This window comes from Lates calcarifer, linkage group LG13 (genome assembly GCF_001640805.2).
Source record: "Lates calcarifer isolate ASB-BC8 linkage group LG13, TLL_Latcal_v3, whole genome shotgun sequence".
Taxonomy (NCBI): Eukaryota; Metazoa; Chordata; class Actinopteri; family Centropomidae; genus Lates; species Lates calcarifer.
In genome coordinates this window covers 11944296-11969974 of record NC_066845.1, presented here as the reverse complement: position 1 = coordinate 11969974, position 25679 = coordinate 11944296, and the positions used below count along the sequence as shown (strand labels likewise).

The window sequence follows — 25679 nt, the reverse complement described above, 5'->3', positions numbered from 1 at the left end:
GGTGGTATCTCCACTGATAGAAAGTGACGAGTAGGACAACTTGAAATTGATCTTGTCTCGTGTTGTCTACTAAACTGCAGAGAACAAGTACTCTAGTCTGATACACCTAGACTCCCACGTCCTCTCATTTTGCCATGCTTTGTGATACAGATAAGTACCACTTATTGGCCAGATTGTTACATTGATGCATGATTTTTGAGGCCATCTTTATTCAACTATCTGAAACAAAATTTATAAAAATTAATGAAATTACATCCTACATCTTTTTTATAAGTGTAATGTGGTACCACTACAATGACATGTTCTAACATCCCAACATGCAATGTACTAATGTATGGTGTTGTGTAGACATGGCCTTGTGTAGACACTGATCATTCGTCACCTCATTTGCAACTTGTTATATTTATTTGTGGCCTGCAAAGGTTACAAAACAAGCTATGAAAGTAATTCCATTCTGGTGGTTCATTTGTTATCCCCCGTCTCCAAGGTTTTCACACCCAATTATCTTCTTAAAGTGATAAATATGTGTGGTGTGTGACTGTGGCACCCTGATAATCACCTCTGCCTCTGATGATGCAGAGTGAGCTAAAACCTCCACATGAAAACTTTCAAAGAACTACAGTAGACCTTGTGCAAATGGTACATTGGTGTTAATGTTAAAAGCTAAAGCTTCTAGTCATCGTCACACATCAGTGCACAATCTGGCGGTAATGCAGCTTTAAGATAACATCCTTTTTTTCTGACAAGTCATTTATATGCCTGACTAGGTAATGTAAATCATCATGGATAAATAAACCGAAGGCCTGCACATGGTGTTTTTTTACATACAACTTTACCCGTGTTGTCGGATCTGTGGATGCTAGAACACAAATTCAGGGATTCTGGGGTTTTCTATTGTTATATAACATTTTTCATGTTCTACAAACAGTAATATTATTGTCACTGTTTGGTTTTGAAGCTGAGTTGGAACCCAAAAGGAAACCCTAACCCAGCTGCAGGCAGGATTAGAATTTAGCTTTTTTTTTTTTTTTTTTTTTTTTTTATTGAAGGCAGAGCAGTAAAATCACAGGATCCCAGGAACTTGAGTATATGTAGACTAACAAATGTAGAGCAGAGCACACATAACAATTAAGTAAATGACTACTGTGAGAGGGGAGGTTTGCAGAGGCAGATGCTGATGAGGTAAACTGTAGCAGCTTAGCAGGTAAAGCACTGCACATCGGGGGGGAAAAAAAAGTGTCTCTCTGCTGGAACACACAGGGCTAAGGAGAAGGCACAGCAGGAGACCATAACCTAAGACAGGGGAGACAAAGACAAGTGGGGAGACATAAGTAATGAGGCCTATCACAGTTGTTGCTGTAATAACACTGGTAAGAGACCTCGACAAGCTCCTGCCAGTGTTATTACTCTAGCGCCAGTTTACCTACATGCATTTCTTGACTGCCAGTATCATAGTTTCTTTCCACTGGTGACAGTTGGTTAGAGCCAATTGCAAAGTAATGGAGCCTGAGCCTGAGCCCCCCCCAACATGTTGGTCAGGGTGGATCAATAAACAGAAGGTGGTATGATGAAACTTTGCCTGAGCCCTAGAGACACACTGTATTGACCTCACGAATCCCTGTGAATAATGCGAGTAAGGTGTAGGAAGCTGGTAGAAGCTGGCAATCTTCAGAAAACTGTGACAGAACTGGGTTGCGGCCATTTGTTTCCTGACTTCAGGAAAATCCATTTGTCCAGTACCTGGCTGTAGCCCAGCAGGGAGGTGGTTGAAGCACTGAATTAATACTTTGTGGCTTTGATCAAAAAAAAAAAAAAAAGAACTGATTCTCCACCACTGAAGGACCTTGGAGACACGTTGAGCCTGGTCTTGAAGGGGTCTGCAGAAAAGGCAGAGATTTAGAACATGTTCATGTTGTTCAGAGGTTTGAACACAGCAGGAAGGTAAGAGATTCTACAGCAGATGGCATCACTTAGTTTAAATGTCATCACCCACTTATTCCCCGAGTATGAGATGATAGACATGCACAAGTCAAACTTTGTGAGGATGGTGGTGTCCTGCAGGAGCTTGTTGTTGAGGAGATAAACAGCAGGTGGTTCTCAATGGTTATAGTTTTTAAAACATCTGTAACAATACATGTCTTGAGAGACCTGTCTATGGGAAATAGTGCTCAGTCTTTTTTGATCTTTATTGTGTGATCCCTCAAGGTCACAGAGACAAGGGAAAATACTCATACAAATAGCAGTTACGCTCACACAAGCATTTAACCAGTATAGACTGGCAAAGGCTTGTAATGTTCAGACTGGACACAATACAAGCAGCACAGGACAGATGCCACCCAACATCTGATTTAGTGATTTACTCACAGCAGCTTATGAGTGGTTGATTTTGATTAACTGAGTGAAGTAGATTTGTGTCTGCTGACTAGCCTTAAATAGGTATATGAAATGTACATACATTTTAAACAACATTGTAAAGAAACACTAGGGAGCAGGTGATAGTTCAGTTTGATAAGCCCTCATCTGAACTCAGATCAGTAGAATTACAAGAGCTTGAGTAAATGCAGACTAAGATACAGCAGCATAGGTAGGAGAACGAATCAGAGCACATGTAACAGCCCAGCAAATGACCAGCAATGAACTAATGAGTGACAGCCGGAGGTGAGGCACTGGAATGTGTGGACATCAGTGATTCCCTTTGTTGAGGAAAGGCATGGGTCGATGCAGAGACAGGAGCAGAATTCTAGAGCTCAGTTAAAGTCAGTCAAATTCATTTTGCAGAGAGCAAATCTTAAATGAAATCAATTTTGAATAAAGCAGTGTTAATGGATTTCACGTGTAGCTGTAGCTTTTACTGTGCTGACAGTTCCTGAGATTTGAAACGATAATGAGTTAGATCAAATAAATACTACATTTCAGGAGGGGGGGGAGCACCCAAGAGCCATTTAGTCTGTCTTTATTTTACTTAAATATGTAACATAGAATCTGTTTTATCACATTGATGTATCTGAACATCATTAAATTTGCCTCAGAAACAGTAATTATTGGAATAATTACGACCGAAAATAATTGTGTGAAGTTTCAAGTAATAAAAATATGGTAAATTTGAAACAATATAATCTTGTCATAGAAATTATTATTCATAGCTAAAATGGCAAAACAGTTTCAGTATCAGCCGTGTTTCAAATGCATTTCATAATTTGCTTTTCTGCAGTTGGGATTAATTGTGTTTATTGTTAATTGTGTTAGAAAGAGTTAATCACACTCTAAGCATTTTCATGTATATTTTATTTGATAGTGTCAGTCATGGCTACAAAAACTGTAATTGTTTAATGTCATTCAAATTGCATAAATTAATAAACTAAAGATGTAAATTACCTCAGCTGTTTGCCAATGGTTACTAAAGGTTTAGTGCATGTTCACACTTCACATAGAGCATTGTTCCATGTGGAGTACAGGCTAGAAAGAACAATAAGTAGACGTAATGCGAGATTGATTCCCACTCAGTGCCAGCGAGCATGCATTTATTGTAATCAAACTGGGTATTACCATTACACGAAATTTGCCAAGCACAGCTTCCTAATCAAATTGCTACCTCAAATACAGCACTGCTGACAACAAACTCTTATTTCTTTTAATCAATAGAATTAGCTGGGTGTTTGCTTCATCCATCCACGGAGAAGAATGGCTTTAATTTGTCCCATTGAAACTATCATCTCTTCTTGAGTGTTTATGCTGCAGAGATGAAGCGCATCCTTTCTAAAAACAGAAAGGCTGCCTCGGAGAGTGTAATGGCATTGTTGCACGAAAGGATTTAAGAGGGATTTTGATCATCTGGAAAGGCAATGATCATGTCTTTATTTCAAGAACAAGAGACTAGTACTTTGTTGAAATTACTTGCATGGGAAAATGGACTGTAAGAACTTTCAAGGGTGAGCCATTTTCTGTATCCTTCAAGCATGATCCCCCCCCCGCCCCAACGGAGAACACAGTCCTTACAACCATGAATTGTTAGGGAGGGTACAGAGGGTATCATCTTAAATCCAGCATTTTTATTACTGTCCTGCCATATTGATCTGGTTGAAAATAGATAAAGGCTAAAATTGTCCCTGCAGATCTGACTATTCAAAGTTCTTATCATGGTAAATACATGCTTTATTCTACTGGCTGCTCAGTGTTTTATCATTATTTGTCCTACCACTCTACACACAGCTGAATCAATAAGAACAGCACCTGCAGCCAAGTTTTCTGGCTGAACTAATTATAGAAACAGAATGTTAGAGGGACAACGTCTCCAGGTGGTTTCTGTTGCAATCAGTGAGAAGCACACAAGCATTTAGCCACAGCTGTGATACTGAAAAAAGTATGAAATGTATGAAACACTAGCTTGAGTGTACCTTCTAATCTGTCAGGCTGCAACTACACTTCTGTACATGTAAATTTCATCTTGATTCAACCTTCACAGGCAATAACATTTTGTGATTTAGGCATTTTCAGCTGAGCTAACAATTTGCCAGTGTAAATAAAAACAAGAATCAGTTTTGTAGTTTTAACACCACATCACATCCCTGCTTCCTTCAGTTATCAGATATAAAGCTATGTCTTTGTTGACAAGATCTGAGCGGTGGCACAGCGCACTGATACAAAACTTGGAAGCCGAGATAACAGATGTAACCACGGCTGCTAATTCCTCAGCCAGCACTTGCTTTTACAGATGTGCCAGTCCAGTTTCAGAAAGACGAGATCAAATTTGCATTATGTATCCATGTACAGTGGGCATGATGATAAGACTTGGAAAGCTTTTAGAATATGGAGGATCACATTAAGAGGGATTGTTTTGGGTAATTATTGGTCTTCGATGGAGAAGCATGTCAGATGGGGCCCGTCTGATACCAGATATCTAAATGCCTGTTACCCAGTTAGAGACTGGACTGTCATGTTACAAAATTTATTCTTATTGAATAGATATGAATACAGTGTGATGCCTGAAAAATTCTGCCCACAGCTATTGCTAATTCAATCATCTTGGAAACATTATCCAAGAATTCAAGAAGAACTTAGAAAGAATTCACACTAATTTGAAAACATGGCTGATGTAAATTTCATTAAGGCATTATCGTCAGAGCCTCATTTTAATTCTGTCCAATATGGCTCTTTCTTTGCTCTATTTTATTCAATTTCCCTGCAGCTAGTATGCTGATTCAATTAGCTTCCAAATGAAGTTAGGGGAGGGATGATAAATCCGTCTGCTTCCCTGATTCAATCGGGTGGTTTTAAGTGTCCCCTCCCTCCAACTATATCCTTAAATGTACAGGTTTGCTTGGAACCTCTGTAATGGCACTCTTTTGTTTTCATTATCCAAGGAAGCCATCTTATCCTTCAACACCACATCCTGATCCCCATCTCCCTCTCTTTCCACCTCTGTCTCCTCTCTCTCTTCCCCCCTCTCAGCTAACATAGGATGCATTTATCTGTTTTATCTTGGTATGATTGATTCATGAGTCTGCAGCAGCGCCAGCTCTAATCGTGGGATCTGCAGGAATTGTCAGAAGTGAAGGCGGCAAAGCTTAAATCAGTGCAGCAGAGATTGGTTCCAATGTGTTCTGCATGTGTATCTTGTGGTTTCAGAGTGTCTCTAAGCCAACTCTTGACAAGCAGGGTATCCCCCACTCACTTCCATAGGTTTAAATCATACATCTTTATGTTATGCCCCCCGGGGGGGGAATGGACTGCACTGCTACATGCTATAGTATTATGATTAATTCAGAATAGTCCAAAGTTAAGCTAAGGCTCTGTGAGAGAAACTGGACGTTACTTCATTCCAGGATGAGTATTGTCGTGCAGAGACCATTCATGTCCTTAATTGCTATCTGTTTTGTAATTTTATGGTTAGGTTTTTTATTGCATGTGAAGCACACCATGTTTTTTGTGTAGAGCACGCTCGTGTGTGTGTGTGTGTGTGTGTGAGAGCGCACACGTGTGAGAATTTGATATGAATATTTTATATACCATGTGAGAAGCAGGAGAGGGGAGAGAGGAGCGAGGTGGTATGATGAGCTGTGTAGTGCAGTTGCCAGTGTCGTGAAAGATTTTATTTTTAACTCACCTATTTTGTAGGACCTTTTAAAAACCTGTACCATCATTGTTAGAATAGAAGCACCAGACTGTAGATCATTAAACCATTTCCCATTTTACACTTGCTTAATATTCCAACAGAAAGGAGTTTTTTTTTTCTCCTCCAGCATGAATTACAGATTTGATTCCAGACAAGATCACAGAGAGACAGACTACTTTAGATTTTATCAGTTAGTGTCCATCACATGTCTAGTCACACTGAACATTAAACAGAGTGTGAAATCCCCCAAGTCCCTTACTAGTGCAGCGTCAAGCCCATTTTTTACGCATATGGATCTGAATCCCTCACTTCACTCATACTGACACAGTATGCAACTCGCTGGTCCTACAGATGCTGTTCTCCTTGCTCTAATAGCCCTAAATGATCCAGACCACCATGGTTGATTTCCTTCCTGTTCCTTTTGCCATGGCCAATTCCCTTTCTTGGTTCCTGTTACCATTTAGACTTAACTTGACATGCTGAACTGAGGCTCCTCCATCTGTTTTATGGCTGTGTGCTCTTGAGTGGCCTATTAGAATTTCAGGTAGTGATGTTTGTGCTTTAATACACTGGGTTTGATGAAGGGCTGCCTTTGTTTTGGAGGGAAGAAATAGGAATTAAATAACACTGTAATGTGCACTTTCTATTTCAAAGCACTCAAGTTATAGTATTAAATTATGAATGGGACAAAGATGTCTACAAAACAAAATTGACCGTGCAGGTGTCTGTGTTGTATACTGTTAAATGAAAGGGTCACTTTTGAATCAAGGCTGTATGACAGTAAAATTTTAGCATTTATAGCCGCACATAATACAGCCTCACCAATTAATTTTTTGTACTTCTTCTACCAGTTCATATCAGTGGGATTGAACAAGCAGCATTTGTTAAGGACGCTGGTTTGTATGATTTACTAATAAACAGGCCATAGATCCACAGCCATGCTAACCGCTCTGTGATGCTATGCTTAGAAACAGCAGTGCTGTGAGTTAAATGCATGCTAACATATTCACAATGGCAATGCTGATATGTTGATCTTTAGCAGGTATAGTGTATACCATGTTCACCATTTGTTTTAGTGTGCTTACATGCTAACATTTGCTAAGTAGCACTTAAGACAAACTACGTCTGAGGTTCATGGTAATGTCATTTGTTTTGAAGGTACTTGGTCATAAACCAAAGTGCTGGAGAGCAGAAACTTTGTCCTGGGATAACTAACGATTTTACAGTTCATTCACTTGGGAGCACAAATGTCTGTACCAATTTCACAACAGTAACAGCTACAAAGGCATTTCACGCAAAACCCCAAATGTCAACCACACAGAGGCACTAGAGGAAAAGTCAGGGGATAACCAGTGTAATTAGGATACATCTTCTTGGGACCATGAATGCCCCCAAAAAAACAACTGTACTAGTAAATACTGAGATATTACACTAGCTTAATGAAAATAAGGACTTGGAGATGACAAGTCAGGGGATCAACTAAAATCAGTAGAATTCATCCTCTGGGCACCACAAATATCTGCTCTAATTTTCATTGCCAAACCATCTGTATGTTTGAACTGTGAGCATCCTGTTTTTGAAAGAAATGCATTCTGGTCTTTGCAGATTGCTTGTAGTTATGTACATGCAGATGTTATTCACTATGTGTTTAAATAGGCATACTGTGAAGATGGAAACTGTAGACATTTTTAGAGAGAATAAGAAAGAATTGTATTTCAGTTTCATGCAACATTGCTTCATACAAGTGTGCTGGCACGAAGACTAGAGTACAGGGGAGAGGAGAGGATGTTTAATGCATAGCAATGTTCATGCCATGTAAAACTATTGACAAATTTGTGTGCCTGCCACCATTTTGCAATTCACTATCAGTCACTGCACAGTGCTTTCCCCTTATTTATATCTCCAGCATTTTGGCTGTAAGATGAGCCTTGACCAGCCAACCAGCTGACTCTGTAATGCACTGCCAAAATAAGTCATCTTGCTCTGTAACAAAGACATCTATCCTCATGTCAGGACAGCTCATTCCACATGGAGATGTTTCTTTCAGCAGTGTGTTTGACTCACATTCTACATTTTAGTAGCTTTTTAAAAAAAAATGCTGTACACAAGTCAAATTTCAAAGAGAAAAGGTTTAAGTTGATGCTGGTATGTGGTCACAGACTGACCAGTCTAACACAGTATGGCATTTTTTCTCTATGACATTGCCTTTACTATCCTCAGTGCTCCCAGGCAACTGAGTCACACTTCAGACTGTCTACACACCTTCCTTTCACTGTGTGAGCACTCAGCAGGCATTTATACCTTCTGACATTCTGCTACCCCATGTGTATACACCGGTCACAAAAAGTGTCAGAAAGGAGATTCATTCTGTGCGCGTGCGTGTGCCTGCAACATGTGTGTGCTACATAAGAGCCAATTAAAAAGAGGACTTAACATTAATGTCAAACACGGGTCTTTCACTGTGTGTTACCGCCTGTTAACATGTTGTCCAACACAACATAAAAAACCATGAGTGAGGTAGGTAGCTACAGAAACACAAAAAATAATAAATCACACTGTACTGTAGAAGAGGAAACAAGAAGAGAATTGTTGATAAAGTTTATTGAGAGTTTGTGTGTGGGTGGGTGTATCCCTGAGATACAGCAAGAGAGAATGAGTCATAATGTTGCGGTGAAGGGTGGGACTCCTCGCTTAGACAACGTAAACAGAAGGGTATGTGAAGGTTTAGGTTGTGTTTAGTCGAACAGTATAATTAAATGATATAATCTGTGGTGACAACAACAGTAAGTGAAATTTATTATTTATTTATTTATTTAAACATCATCATTCTATCCTAAAATTAAGCTGTACATTTCCAAACACTGTGCTCATTTATACCATGTAATTAACTTGTAACCTGAGGCACACAAAAATATTGTATCATGTTGAGTCATAAACCTATTTGCTGTGGAATCTTAAGATGTGTTTTATATTTGTTTTTTGTTTTTTGTTTGTTTGTTTGTTTTTTAACAGTTTGAAGAAATAATCTTTATCTGGGTCAGGTGGGATGTGTGGATTTTCAGCTTACAACAGTTTCCCGAGTGTTAGCAAACATGCTCAGCGCTGCCTCATGTTACAGGCTAACTGAAGGTGTAAAGGTGTGCTTTCTCAGAATATCTAGATTTGGCCATGAACAAGCTGTTAGCTTTTAAAAACTTTTCTCTCTCTATCTCTCTCTCTTTTTTTCATTTTGACTTGCAGCTATTTATAATCAGCACTCTAGATTTTCCATTTTAATAAGTCATTAGGGTTCTTTGTCCAACAGGCTGAGTTTACGAAAGGCTACAGGCTATTTATTTGCTGCAGTAATGAACAAAACAAACAAAATTAATGAATACAAGTTTCAGTCTAATTCATTTGGGCCAATGTGATTGCTGAGTACAGCTTTAAGTATGCTGCACACCATTGCACATCTCTTCATTTTTACTTTCATGGTACCGGGACAATGTGCTTTGAGACAGAAAAAAACATACCATGACAACCTTTTAAGCTCAGTGAGACTGAAAGCTGGTTCATCATATAGAATTGGCTCAGCAAATCGCCTGTGTGTGGAATGGCACACTTTTAAACTCAGAAAGGTGTCACGACACAAACCAGCTTTTCTTTGCACTCAGTAGAGAGGAGATGTACTCAGTCAGCCTCATCCCTCTTTTCTTGTCATTTTCAGTTTGCTTTTCGGGTTAAGGGGTTTTACTGGAGATGGTAGGGTTGCAGCAGCAGCACAGAATATTGTTGCTTTGGTATGTGACAAGTAATACTATGTTCAGATAGCAGGCAGATCTGACATGTCATGTAAAGGTCCATGCACATGGGAGTCAGAATCAGAGTTAGGTCACTTCTCCTAAGGCCAGAGACACACTGAGGGGCTGCTGTGGCTTTCCCCTCCATGTCAACCAACAGTTGTGATGGTGTGTGAACATTCACTTGAGTTTTAGTGTCTAGTCTGTTTATTATGCACGCTGCGAATGAATCTCACAAAATACACTGTAACTGTATATGGATATCTCTACAATGATTTAGCATTTCAGTTGCATAAAGTTAAAGGGACACACAAGGTAGATTTTTAAAAAAGAAGGTCAAAATCAAAGCAGAGGAGGCAGAGGAGACTCTCCCTATACCGCCTAAATTGCCCACTTCTTTCAAAACCCATATCCAGTTTTTAATGCAGACTTCCTTTCAAGCCTTTTGATGCCAACATGGTCTCCTCTTAGGAGCCTTAACCAGACCTTGTGCTTTTACATTCAGCATGACAATGTCAGTGTCATCTGATATGGGGCAGCATTTTATTTCATTTTAAGCAATACTATATGAAGTTTAAATTGTTAAGATTTTTAGCATGTTTTAGGGTTTCAGTGTGTGATAAAGAAAATGACCCGCTATAGGTTTTTCAAGACTTCCTGAAGAGAGACGAGCAGCTCTCACGCCAGCGTTAATGATAGCTGCCCCGCTGTGGGGTTAATGGGCCGTAGCGTCGTCCTCATGGCTTTGTGAGTTGTGTGCGCGCAATTCTGAATTCTGCACTGTGACCTCCGAGGAGAGTATACACAAAGTATGGATCACACAAACACGCAGGCAGGCTGCAAAGATTAAGTGAGTCTTCAACACATATAGTTAAATTAGCCCAGTTGGAGGGAGAATGTCAACAGGATGCTATGTATGCATGTGCTGTATTCGTATAATAGGAAACTGGGCCTCATTTGGCTCCTTATAAAGCTGCCTCTCACTACATTAATCTCTTTATCCTGCGATGACAAAGCCACTTCAAATGGGGACATGAGATTTACACACCAACTCTTGTCTTAATGAGCAAGGGGAGATGCACAAATGTCACACCCCTTTACACGCTGCCATCAAAGAGAAGTACAAATAAGTAATTGACCCTGTCTCCATTTTCCATGAGCAGCTGTACTGTTGGCAATCTTAGATTAGAGCTACATGAATCTTATTTTTTAATCTCAGACGCAAGCAAGCAAAAATCCTAAAATTGATTCTCGTGTTTTATTTCTATGGAACATCTACGCCACAAGCATTCAGAGACTTCACACACTCCCTAGTTTGTCAGGGTTAACAGCTCATGGAGGAGAGAATGGGGTTGAGAGTGTGATGGAAAAAGAACAGAAGGCAGGGGGGCTGGAGGAGAGGCCTTTAACAAGCTTATCTCGCTACCTAATTCAGTTTGGTCCATCAAAGTGTTGAGAGCTGACGTCGCTAGGGGCGGTCGTATTTTTTGACCGCTACCTGTGACAGCAATTACAGGTTCCCCCTTCAAGCATGCCTTTGTTTTGGTGGCAGACTTGACTGCTTGGGTAGAACGAGATTACCTCAACGTTCTGCAACTGGAGCATAATCAAAACCTCACAAAGCGAGGTGTCATGCCCCTCTAAATCAACCAAACAGCCCATGCCACTGTTTCTTTCTGGCCCCTTTAACCAGGGGGTTGTTGTGGCATTATTGTCATTATAACAGAGCTGTTATTTAAAGGTATTCATGTATATCACAGGAAAATATTCCTCACATGGCCGCATTCAGAAACAGAAATGAGCACTACATTATACAAAAAGGGGAGCCAGTGGCAGCTTCCATTTGAAAAAGAAACTTCATGAATAGTGTATTCACAACAAATGAAGCATGCATACATTTGTGTGCAGCATCTGCATAATTGCATACCTGTAACCACAGCATTGTTAAAAGTTGAATTATGTCTGCACGCAAACTTCAGTGCTTTTTGTCCTACTTTCATTAGCTTAACATCTCACAAATGGAGAACTGGGAATTTATCCACTTGGATGCTTTTTAGAGAGCCAAGAGTATGCTTGGTAGGCACTAAGGCCTGGCTTTGTCTACATGTGTGTCAGGACCCAGGTCTATGCCTGCAAATGTACACAGCAGGGGGTCTGTATTTAAGAGGGCCCACTCTAATACCCAGGGAACAGTCCTCAGTCTTAAAGTAGCTGGGAGGAAAGAGAAGCTCTCGAGCAGCATTGAAACCTTATGAAAGATGAAAACTCTTGAGTGAGCCCATTCACATCGCAACTCGTGAAAAAAAAAACAAATTGTTTCAGGGTTTGTGACATATTGCAGGCAATAAAAGTGTGGTGCAATGTGCCGAGATGCACCGTGGTGTTTCGCATTGTGTCAAGACCAGGAGGTAGAATGAAATTCTAGCCATATCCATCTATATATATCTATATAGTTTGTTTGCTCATTTGTTTAATCTACACAGGGCCCTATTTTGTTTTGTCAGACCAGTCTGACACAGTATATGTTGGCCTATGACCAGGCCAATTAGTGTGATGTATGGTTGTCTCAATGTTGTGTATATTCAGCAGAAGAAATAAATCTGCATGCTTATGTTCCTCTCTCTTGCTCTCTCTGCACTTCTAAATTTTGCCACCGTCTTCCGATGTGACAGCAAAATGCGTACCCTGTTTTTCATCCTGTATTGACTGCGAATCGGGGCTGCATAGTTGAATGTGTGAGACAGTTTTATACTGATATTTTGGCTATTAGCATTTTGAAGATTTAGATATACACAGAACAGTGCTATCCATTATTTACATCTTTTTCCATTATTAGAAGACAACATGTTCTTTTAAAGAAAGTTATTGTTTACAAAACAACAATAAACATTTTGCTGAATGTGCTACTGAGCTATAAAAGGTAGTTTCTGCACAGCTTCCATTATGTTGAATGAACTCTCACATTACAAAACACCCACTGCTTTATGCTTATGAAAAAACAGTGGGAGTGACTTATTCTATAATACTACCCTTAATCTTCCTTCACGATAGGAGCTATATTTTTGCACTGCCCATGTTAGTGAGCACCACCTCCTTTTTAACATCTACTTCAGATTGTTGACATACATTATTCATTTGACGTAATTAACACAGTGGTAAAGTTGTAGTCAGAAAAGGCTTTGCCTGTTTAATCATAACTGCAGAACATTTTTTTGCTGAAGCGGACTGAGCTGCGTAACTGTGGTGGAGCTGTAATGTTTATTCTTGTCGTCATGCATTTTGGGGTTCAGCTTAATCTCATCCCAACAGTGTAGCGCACCTTTCTAAATAATGAAGCATAATTGAACGCTAAAATGTCAATAAAAATAACAAGTTTGTGTGTCGATTGCCTAGCACCCTTATGCTGCAAATAGTTTGCAACAAATGAGAACATATTAAAAATTAACCCAAATGGTGCAGCCTGGGTCTCGGAAGCTGCTGCAGCATGTGATTTCTGTTTTGCTGAGGCGAGGCTGTGGACTTAGCCTTGTTGTTCAATATTCTGTGAATAATTGAAACTGACTTCTTGGGCCTTCTGTCTTTATACAATAAATCCTCTAATAACATCTAAAGGGGAAAAAAAAAAGATGCTGACTAGATTCTTAAAATTTTGCATCTCTGAAACGTTTTCACCAGTAAAGTTTCTTGAGGAATGAAATTCATGATCCTACTCTCTTTCTCTCTGTTTCTCTCCTGCACCCTCCCCAGGTGGACTTGCTTGTGCCAACCAAGGTCACAGGTATCATCACCCAGGGAGCAAAAGACTTTGGCCACGTCCAGTTTGTTGGCTCATACAAAGTGGCTTACAGTAATGATGGAGAGCGGTGGAATGTATATCAAGATGAGAAACAGGGAAAGGACAAGGTAAGTTTCCTTCACACCACATAATGACTAGGATTACAAACACAAAGTTAAACAGGTCTATCAACATATTGATGGAAAAGATTGCGTTTCCAGATAAAACACACTTTTACTGTCAAGTACACAAAGGAAATATATTTAAAAAATACTGTGCGAATCACAAATGCATGCCTATGGGTACTGTGAGTACTGAAGTTTTGAATTATATATCACACCACAAAGGCAAGGGGCATTTCTGAGTAGAGAGAAATAGCGTCAACAGAAAAACACACGGAAAGGACAGAGAACCTGAAGCAGTCAAAGATACAAACAGCAAATGTCAAAAAGACAAGTATTAAGTGTGAAAATGTCAGTTTTGGTACCTGCCTGTTTACCCTCTCCACTTCCCTTTAGCATCTCCTTATCTGTGGCTCAAACTGAGCTTGCCTGGTCTGTCCTTTTGCCTCTCTCTGGTTTGGGATCAGATAAGACTGTGCTGTCAACCTGGCCTGGCTAGTGCTGTGCTGAAAATCTTGTTTACGGCCCTTCAACAGAGTACACATGTCCATTCCAATCGCCCACGACAACAGAAACGGTGCGGGGCTGCAGCAGCTTTCTCTGCTGATATCAGGAGAGCTGCAGGCACCAGGTTATAGCTAAAGCTGAAGCCCCTTGTCTTTCAAATACCGGTGGCAAAGAGAGGTAGTGTTTACTTTTCTCTCTTGCTGTGTTATTGAAAGATAAGCCCTACATCTTCTTCTTATTCATGTACTGGTGATGTGTTGACTATGGAAAATCAAGAGGCAGAGATCCAACAGAATTCATACATGCATATTGCACAAAAAAGCAAATAGTGCAGAGGTGGTTGAAATCAGTTATAAACTGAGAGCATGGAAAATAGTCTATTGTATATGTTCTGTTCTTCATCTATGTCTTGAAGAAACAAAAATATGATCATGAGGAATGCCTTATAGTGTAATTTTTAAACTTGTGGAAGACATTTGCATGAATAAATAACAGTGAGTGCATGTAAAAGATCTCCTGAAACAAAATGTAACTGTTTGAATGTGTAAAAGTCATTCCATTTCTGAAAGATTTGTAGTTGTGCATAATATTTTGTAAGCACATGGAGAAGTTTGCACAGATAATTCAAACTCAGTGCTTGTAAGATATTGAGATCCAGAGAGAACATCTTCATGCTTGAGTGCAACCTTTCTTGTGGCTGAGCAACTACTAACTTTTAACAATTACATGTGAGAATATGAGTGCAAGTTTAGGCCCATGTTTGGCATAATATTTGATTAGTAATTGAAGATAGGTTGATTTAGTCTTTAATTCATATTGGTACACATTCATTTATTTATGCAAATTTCTTCCACGCATTTATAAATAATAATAGTCCCGTAAGAAAACATTTGTGAATAAGTTTCCAACTGCTTAAAATCCTTGTGTGGCTAATTTTCTGTCATACCTGATTTCATAGTGCTACTATAGTCCATGCCCAGTAGTCTGTGCACGTAAAAGCATCAACTGTGAAGCCTGGCTTTCTCATAAAAACTGAGCAGTTTGGAGAGGTTATGTGGTAACTCCAACTGCCATTCCAAAATAAGATTTTTATTTTGTTTGGCTCTGTGAGGTAGATCCAACACTGAAATATGACAGTACCTTGTTAAAGCAAATAATACCCCTCAACAGCCAGATATCAATTTACGTCCTTATCCTTGTTGCGGAGCCAGTGCAGCAGTCGATGGTCGGAAATATTTTTCCATTTATGCAGTCAAATTCCTTGCTTGAGGAGTTTATAATTTCAACAACCATGACGATCTTTGGATGCGGGCCACTGCGGACTCAGCATGATTTTCACTCAAGCAGTCTCAATACTGAGCACTGGGATAGCTTCCAAAGGCCTGGCAAGCATCATCTGAGATAGCAACAGGAAGGAGAGAGAAGTACTGGTAACATCTCAAGAAATCTATTATGTTTTATCTTTAAATCTCATTTTCAGGATCATCCAGCTACAAGTGAGTTTAAAAATTATACCAGACATAAGCTATTTCTCTGATCATCTATTGCCTTCCCCATGTGTAATTCAGAGCAGAACCACAGATAGGCAGTCAATCAGAGTGCGTGTGTGCTCTGTATTAGAGGGCAGGCGTATTTAGCAAGGCTTCTGAAAATGTCAATCAGTTTGTCCCTAGACGGAGCCAAGGGGCTGTTCAGATGTATGATTCTTCAAGGTGTTTTCCCCCTTCAGTCAGCTGAAGCAGCCATTAATGCTAGAGGACACATTTGGCTGTTGGACTCCCGAGGGTCCTCCTGCCACACCACAATGCTTGACTTGGCAGGGATATACTGTGTGTGTGTGTGTGTGTGTGTGTGTGTGTGTGTGTGTCTGTATGTCTGGGTGTCTGGTTCGGGCACAGTGGTAGAGGCTTGTAAGTATTCTTCTCAGCTCCCCCCTCCAGCTCCTGTGTGGCAGAGGCTGCAGGCAGTTAGATCTAGATTGAGAGAGGAGGCTCTGTCAGAATACAGATGTTGTCAAAGCGGGGCCGGTGACACACACACATCACAGTATCCCTCTACAAAATCCATAGAGTGCCATGTCTTCACACACAAATCCCATATACCATTATATTGCACTTCTAACTGACAAGTAACAGCAAAGTCCTTTGTTTAAACATAATTAAACTGGGATACATTCCATAATTATACAGATTGGCTCGGCTGCATTCCCACTTGAAGAGGTTTTCCACACCTGGGTCACTACGTTGCCTACTCCTGTACCTCTGGTCTTTCCTGGGTGTCAATATTAACACAGTTGAATGGGGGCAATCAAGCACAAAAGTAATTGATTTATGTTTAATAGTGTTTCACTCAGGTGACACAGGGTTAATTAGCCATTAGAGCTTTAAATTCCCTCTAGGTCAGAGGGTAACTGAATGTCAGATAGCTGTGAATACAATCATTTTAAGATTAACCACTAGTAGTCATATTTCCTTTTTCTACAGTCTTTGTTTTTCTAACCTCGCAGACAATATTTTCACAGAACTAGATGACATTTGTCCGGCCTCTCAGAAGAAGTGACTGGTTGTGCGTTTCAGCTTGATTGAGTGTAACGGCCTCCTCTAAGCTGGCACGCCACCCTTGACCTTTCAATGAAGACACTGGCCGAGTTTTCCTAGTATTGCTGCAGCCGGCTCAGGCAACAAAAGGGCAGAGAGCAAAGAGATCTGAGCGACCTGCTCCCTTGACCCATGCAGCAGGTTTGAATAATGGAGTACAGGCAGTGTTGTATCTCCAGGGGCACACAGGAGCCGACCTAAGTAATGCGCACCGGTGACTCTACCAGGCTGGAAAATCAATAGTTGGGAGCAGAGTTGTGGCTCCTGGGTCAGTCTGAAGACAGACAGAGAATTGCACCCTGCATGTTTGTGTCTTGACTATTGGATAATATAATTATTCTTGATACTTGGAGGCAATGAAGTGAAAACTATCCCCAACTAGCTCTCACATATTTGAGTAAAAATTCAATCTGTAAAGATGTAAAAACACCTAGGACGTGTGTGTTTCTAAATAGCCAATGGGCTTATTGTGCAGTTGCTGCTGGCTCTCAAGTGCAGGGCTTTTTTCTATGAAACCATTAGTGGTGCTTAAACTTAAACTACAATTTAAAGTGGAAAAACTACCTTACAGTATTTCAGTTGCCAGTAGTTGGCAGCTAGCACAGATCCTCCACCTGTCAGTTGTCAAAGGCTCTTCCTTGGTTTTCCTAGAGTCAGGCAGACTGACCACAGGTCAGACACAGCAGGCTGGGCTTCAGCTGCAGGAGTTGCCTCATTTGTACTCTGCTCTATCTGTCTTTTATTTTCTCATGGCTGTATTGGGACACAAATAAAATCTATTATTTCCTCTGCTTAATGAAACCTAAATGTAGTTACAGTAATTTGATTCTGGTCCAGTTAAGTCACTGAATGTGAAAACCCAGTCTGTTTCCATTAAGTTTTAAATGGCCAAAGCAAAAGCTGGAATAATAAGTAAACATTACGATTTCTGAAAAATGTATCATTTTGGCATATTTTTACAAACAACTCTGGTCCACACCTGGTGAATAAATGGATTCTTATTTTCCTGTTTTAATTCTCTGAATTATTTAATACACTGGAAGTTATTTGATGATCTATGTTTTTCTTTAGGATACTTTCATCACCTTGCTAATCCCTTTTCTTTCTTTTTTTTCTTTTCTTCCCAAAATTATTTGTTCTTTTATTGAGATTCTTCACACTTCCTGTTTCCAGACAGTTGATTTTAGACACACTGCCTCTGACACTGTGCAGGTCCCCAGACAGTCTAGAGGAGGTTCTTGTCATATTTCAATCAGCTGCCACTTTTATGGCCTCCCTGTCCTGCCTTTTATATTGTGCTGTCATGTGCCTTGGTTATCACATTACAGTTGTGGCAACACTCCAGGAATTGACACATTTCTCTCTCTCTCTCTCTCTCTCTCCAATGTCAAATGTTTATAGTATTGTTCAGAGGAACACTAGAAGGTGAAAAGAAGAGGTATGCACAGAATGCTTTAGAAAATGGGAGAGTGGGAGTCCTAGCTTTCAAAACTGACTTTCTTCAGTGTAGATTCATTATTTTATCAAGCATCAATGTAAGGAAGTATGCTGTTGGGAGTGACTATCAAAAAGCACTTAAACAGGTGTGGGCTAGAGCAAATAGGAGAGGCTAACCACACTGCACATGACTTCATCAGAGCTGTAAGCTCTTATTTGTTGCAGTTATTTATTAGTTTAATTGCTAGAGCTAGTTGTTGTTTATTCAAAAATGTGTTGACGTTATAACAGTCTATTATAACACAGGGTTAGGGAAACTCAGAGCCGGTTATAAAGTCTTTTCATTACATTCTGTGAGTTGTAGTTGGCGTAACGTTGTATACAGGTTCATATTCATCAGCATTAAAAACATGTATTAAATTAACTGTCACGTAGTAACTGTACATATATAGAAATATATGAAAAGCACAGAATTTCAAGATAAGGAAACAAATATTGCATGATTTTTCTCTGATTATTAAGTACTTTCATGGGGATTAAAGCTAGGGCATACAGAGGAAGAAGGAGAGATGCCAGAGAGGGCATGTGATGTAGCGTTGTTTGCGTGTCTGTAGATACAAACCTTGTCTGACTAGTCTAAGCTTCATGCTACAATATAGATGAGAAAGACTGGGGAAAAAATGGCTTTCACTGCAGGAAGAGAATGATGAAAAAGAATGCCGGATGAAAAGGTGGCCTCCTCGTTTGTGTTAGACATGTGAAATACGGAGAGTAATGAAAGTGTACACCTGTCACATGATTTCAGCTTTGGTCCTCAGTAAGAGTAACTCACAAAAGCACTAACAACAACAACATGAGTACACAGTAATAGTCATATTGATAGAAACACAGACACATGCTAGGGAGAGGAGGCAGAGAGTTGGTATCTTGTCAAATTACTGAATATTGATCAGGGACAATTACATTTTATATGTACAGCTGCTACCAGATAGCCAAACAGCTCTCGAAAGCCTCTACTACACATGTAAACTATATGTTTTATGCCATAGCTTCTAGAGAAGCCATTATATATGTGTGAATATGGGACGTGCATGTTCATTAAAATGCAGAAGATTGGGTGAATATTAGTTGTGCAAATGAATCTATGAAATGCTTAAAATTATGTTTACATAGGCCATTTAAAAGGAGGATTTACCAGTCTCAAACATTCTGGTTATTCTGGTCGTCTATGGACAAATTTATCAAAATTTTTTGTATAAGTACAGTAAATACAATAGTACATTTTATTACATGTTTCAATCAACGATGTTCATCCCTTTTGTTTGAAGTTATTTTTATCTAATTAAGTGGAGCACAATAGGCCAGAAAAAGCACAATAGCTTGTCACTTGCAGAGAACATTTTAACAAAGCTGAATGTTCCTCTGCCTTTGCACACTGCACCTTTTGAGTTTTAAGTTGCAATGAGTGCCGTGAGCATGTTTTTCAAGGTTCAGTTCACAATGGAAGAATTCCTGTTCCATCTCTGTTGTTAAACTCTGTAAGTGTAAATGAGGTATTAATGCAATTTGTTTGACCAACTCCTACTGTCAGTTTCTATTATCCTGCTTTTACTGGGAGGCTTAGGTGAATGGTGTCCCTCCCCAAACACAGAGGCTGGGTGGCTTAAAACTTAAATCTTCTAATCTCTTCTGTGACGTTTTATTTTAGGATATAAATTGCTATATATTGTCTGAAAATTATGGCCAAACCACACAAAGTTTGAGCTTTCTTCAAATTCCTTCATGTGATTGTTGGCACATGGCCATTCATGTAGCACTTATTATAATAAAACTGAGGTCATGTTTTGACTGTCTAAATTCAGGACACCTACAATGATTTGAAAGGGCATTAGTTGGAGCTTTACACACAAAAAAAAAGGTCAACCCCCTCATCTCCATTACCTGCTTGGATTTAGCCTGCTAATTTTCCATTCTACACAACAGTGAATCCCATTACATCCCAATTACACAGGCATAATCATGTCAGTTTAATTTAAATGATCATATCCTTCAATGAAGCAGTCCCTGTAGATACATTTCTTCCTAATATACGTCTTTCTACTCTCTATTAAGCACACACCAACAGGAAGCTTCTAATAATCAACAACAGAGCATTCGTCCCAGTATGACAATTACGTTTGTTTGTATGTGGCAGCTGGTTAATTTCAATGCTTATCTAAACGCTCTTAAATGTCACTGAATTAGTACAAAAGTGGTGCAAACATGTCAGTGGCTACATGATAACAGAGTAGGTGAGTTAATCCAGATCAAGCATTAGTCTGTAACATAGTACAATATGTTGAGTTTGTATGTATGAGTTTTACTGAGCCAACACTAAAGAAACAGGTGCTTTTTTTAATAGCAAGATTTCTGGCATCCACCAAGGCCTCTCTTTTAAATGCTGAGGTGAGAAATTCCAGAAAATGAATGACAAAATTGAAAGAAAACAAGACCAACAAGCACAGGGTGCATGTTAATAGCAGCACTCAGTGAGCAGGAGAAAACAACACAAGGCGTCTGTCACTAATTGTGAAGGTGGGGACTTCCAGCTGTGCCTGCACTAACAACACACAGTTTTTCTCCAGGGGGAAACCGCTGATGTGCTCACATGTGTGGCACATAAAAAGAAAAGTACCAAAAACGGGGCTGAGTTCAGAGAATGCACTTTTTATTGGCAGCATTTGAATTGAAGCTGTGATTGGCTACACTTCATTAACCTGTTCAGGCATGAGGCCTTCAAGGTAACTAGAGTCTAGAGAAATCAGGCAAGAAATGCACCGGCAATGTTCTACACCTGCTTCCCTGTAAAAAGAAATCAGATGTTAGTTTCTGTGGTTTTTCACTGAGGATATTTTTCTACAACATGTTGACTGCTGAGGCATTTAGTTGCCTTTTTGTGTTTTAATAGCCCTTGGATATTGCTAGATTTTCTAATGAATGGGCTCTCAAGGTGGTTTGACTCTAGTTTCTGTTTTTGTTGTGTGAAAAAACTAATTCCTCCATGCTGCTGCTTTTCCAGGTTTTCCAAGGGAACTTTGACAACGACACGCACAGAAAGAACGTGATAGACCCACCCATCTATGCCCGGCTCATCAGGATCCTTCCCTGGTCATGGTATGGCAGGATCACTTTGCGCGCAGAAATACTCGGATGCACAGAAGAAGAGTGAAGCCCTTTCCTCCATCTTTCTTGCCATCGTCCCCCTGTCCCTTGGCGTACTGGAGTATCTTACCCAGTATTTCAAAAATAAACTGTGCAACCTGTAAAAAGAAAATCGATTTCCAATGGATTTTTCAAGAATAAGTGTTCGGTTGTGGTGGGTTGCTGTTTGTTCTTTTGTACAATGATTTAAAACCTGCCCCCCGCCCCAGTCCACTTTTTGTCTTTTAGTTTTCCTCTTTAAAGCGTGATCTTTGTCTTTTTATTCTTCAAGATTTACCATCCTGTTTGGAATGAACTTCTGTAATATATATGGGAGGGGTGGGGTTAGGGGGTGGAGTCCAAAAAGGGGGGTCTCACTGTGGTTTTAACTTGTTGCCATGGAAGCTATTGTACAGTGTCACTTTTTAACAAAGATGTGAAATCTGTCTGCCGTGCTTCATTGGACATGATTAACCAACTTCATACCATAACTAAAGTGTCTAAAATACAACGTAGAGATCACATGTTATCACATTATTGAATATATTTTTACTTGGATTACTACACTTCCTCAAGCCATGCTTTTACCCTAATGGACACTGGCATTATTACATCAATCAAAACACTATTAATGCTCTTGTATTATATGTAAAAGACTAAGAAATTGCATGGTGCGTGAATTATAAATGTATACTATGACAAATCATTTAAAACCTCTAGCCCTGAGAGCAAATGGCTTTGATTTAGGGACCTATTTTTATGTGCATTTTTAAATCGTTCTGAAACATTAACACACACTGCAAAAGCTTACTGAAGATGACTGATATGTGAGACAATAAACAAGCACTGCAGTTAAAAGTGGTACTGCAGCACTGACACTGAGGCTTAGAGGCTGTCTCTAGTTGAAATGTCTTAATGCTCTCATAAGGAATTTCCATTTTTTTATTTTGTATCTATTTGATTATCGCTTCACCTTTTCTAAGATATTTGGAATTACTGTTTGTGCTTTTTTTTAATTTATTTAGATTTGTCAGCCTCAGCTGTCAGATGCATACAAATGTATGTTTAATGTCTTAGTGTTGTCTTGGAGATCTAAGTTGAATCAATTAAAAAGCTCAGGATAGATGTCATTTATAGTATCCCACAAATGTATACTTTTTGGCCACCTATTTAAAGATTTCTGTGTATTATTTAAAGAAAATGTCAAATGAATGAGAGCAGTTATTTAAATAATATCCACATATGCATAATTCAAATACTGAAGGCAGATTTTTATTTTCTTGAATCCCTTTGACGTGATAAATGATAATTAATTTCTTTATTTTCAAAAGAGAGCAGATGTCGAAGATTAATAATATATTAACGTGTCATTATCTCAAATCTCCAATGATGATGAACCAGTACAGTACAGAGCTGTAAATTAAATATGAACGTCTTTTTTCTGGGGATAATAATGGATTAAAATAATATAGTAATGAAATTTTAAAGAACTTTTGGGTATTTTCACATGACATGACAGCAGCCCACTGCGTGTTCAAATGGTTTCACGGTGGTAAAAATATTTAGCCACAATAAGGTTACGGGGGATAAAGATGTCGTTATGCTAATCGCATCCAAACATTCAGTTAATGCGGTTTTTCACTGTATGGCTCCTGCTGTTGGCTGCATCCTGCAGTAAATGAACAGCGATGCTTGGCTGGTTAAAATAAATAGAAGTAAACAAGTACCTGAGGTATTGCAGCAGTGTCAAACCTTACAGCCCGCTTGACACATCTTAAAAAAAGAGGCCTGGATTACTCTGCTGGGTTTCACTCTTGACTAGTTTCCCCAAAGCTCTCAAGTGCTCCAATAAGAGCTGAAAGGAGCCATGTCCACTTTTATGCTTCATGCTTCACTTATGACTTGTCAGCTTTCAGTCACTTAACTAACCAGTCATTTCATATTGTAGGATTACTTGTAGGAGTATTCTTGTTCTGAGATCACAGCACAGCTTGAAAGAGAAAGTAAGACATTTACAGGAAAACCATATTTAGCTTTTTCAGGTTTGGTTGCCTGACCAGACTGGAAACAAAAGCGGGCCACTGTTATTTTCATCACTTTATATTTAATGAATAAAAAATGTATTGGAATCAAACATTTTTGGAATTACTAACTGATAAAAAGCACAGCAAGAAAACATCAAGAAATGTATCACCATCCAAATATTTTGGAGCTTACTTTGTTTTGTTGCATTCCAGGGCATTTTCAGCTGTCATGCCATGGACATGGTTGTTGTTGTAGTTGACAAGTAACCGTATGATGTCTGAAAACAAAAGAAAAGTTTTGATCGGTATCTGGGTAACTGGAACTGAGTATAGCCAATTGTATTCCGGTTTGGCAAATTACTGTATAATATACAGTATATGATATAGTATACTATAACAGCCCTGATGTGTATGAAGATAGGGATATCCTGGAGAAGTGTACCTGTGTTATTGCCAAACTCAGTCTGTACTTCAGTGTAAGTTACAGTGAAACACTTTGCTGTAGATTACAAATATGTGAAAATTGTCATTGGTGTGAATCAGTGAACTGTCATTCCATATGTTCATGGACACAGGATAAACATAAATAGATCATTTCTCACGGAATGTTTGTACTGAACATTTTTTCAATTGTTTCTTGCCAAATAGCTTTATCTTGGCCAGCATCTGCTCCGATTGATCTTAGTGGTTTGCTTCCTGTGAGTGCTTATCACAGTGCAGGCTGGCTACAAAGCTTTGAGGAAGTCTGCATGATGTATGAGTTTGAACAGTACAGTATAACAAAGATGTCCACAGGCACATTATGTTCTTGCATATCATAAAGATCTAATAGCCTTTACTTTGTACTCACCATCGATCTGTCTTGTGCGTTGTAAAACTTCATCTCACGGGTTAAACAGGGGGTGCAAAGTGGGAACTCATTCTGTCTTTGTATTTCTGCGTCAGCTGTTCACAAATTATTTCTTACCTCCTTCGTCTGAGTGTCAATCACTATCTAGAAAACGTACCTATTATAATGCTGGTTAGGTTGGAGCCTGCAGAGGAGAGTGAGAAACTGTGTATAGTCAAAAAAGATGTTGCTTCAAACAAAAGCTCTTTCAGTTTGACAAATAAAAACATATCTGTGAAAATGACATGGTTGCCTTGTTTTCTTTTGTTAATACTTCTGTATGAAACATATGGATACAGGTTGTATAACCTGAGCTTTAACATGGACACAGATTTATTTTCCATCATGTTCAAACAGCTATAATTACAATATGCATATTATAATACATTGTGACTTTGGGTTTTAATTAATTAACCAGATAAAGATGATGTTGCAGGGTTTGGCCTTCTACTCCATCAAGCTTGGCTCAGAGTCAACATAGTTTTACCACATTAAGTTGCTTTCATCAGTTTTCTTTGTCCTGTACAGTGGCCCTGAAGGCCAAAACAAATTTTCAAAATGTTGTTGTGATTTGTAAAATGCAGCTGTACATTGACCTTCAGGGCCGCCGCATTCCTTCCATTGCCAGAGTTTGTGTCTCTCAGGTGAGTTTTTATGGTTGTGGCGGGGGATCAAAGTGAGTCACGGGGGCCGACTCACAACGGTGGCAGATGAAATGTCCATTAATGATTCTGTTATCAAAGTGGCCGTGCAGGGGTAAGCAATTTCCTCGTAATTCAGGTGAATGAATGAATGAAGTTACTTGGCAATTAAAAGCTAATTAGAAAACAATCAGTTTAGTCTTTTTGTCCTTTCCATTAAAGCTTGATCAGCAAAGATTCCACATTCAAAGCGAGAGCAACCACTTTTTGGTTAAGGATTGTTCCCTCTTTAAATGGATGTTTCCTATAGGTGGTATTTTACCTGCATCAAATCAATGCAGAACACAAGGCATTTCGATATAGATTTTCTGTCACACACCGTGATCTGCTCATTGTGTCTGATTAAATAAGTTGCATGAGTCTTTTAAACACTCTGGAACTTTTTTATCTCACTTTACAGCACCATTTCAGTAAGGTGTGGTAATTCCCTCCAACTCCAATGATGCAAATTATACAAACATAATATTATTGACTTTGTTAAATTGGACTGTAATTGGTACAGCTGCCAAGACAGAAGAGATAAGAGATACTGTATTCAAAGCAGTTAGACTGGAAT

At 39.2% G+C, this 25679-nt stretch overlaps 1 protein-coding gene across 3 annotated transcripts in view; it reads left to right on the top strand.

Moving 5' to 3' along the window:
- Positions 1 to 24666, top strand: part of LOC108878550 (EGF-like repeat and discoidin I-like domain-containing protein 3) — a 102293-nt gene extending 77627 nt beyond the window's left edge. For all 3 annotated transcript variants that reach the window (XM_051074946.1, XM_018669380.2, XM_018669379.2), the window contains 2 exons: positions 13639 to 13794; positions 21388 to 24666. In XM_051074946.1, coding sequence (XP_050930903.1) covers positions 13639 to 13794; positions 21388 to 21537 — 306 coding nt within the window. In that variant the 3' untranslated portion in view covers positions 21538 to 24666. The remainder of the gene's footprint in view (positions 1 to 13638; positions 13795 to 21387) is intronic.
- The last annotated feature ends 1013 nt before the right edge of the window (positions 24667 to 25679 follow it).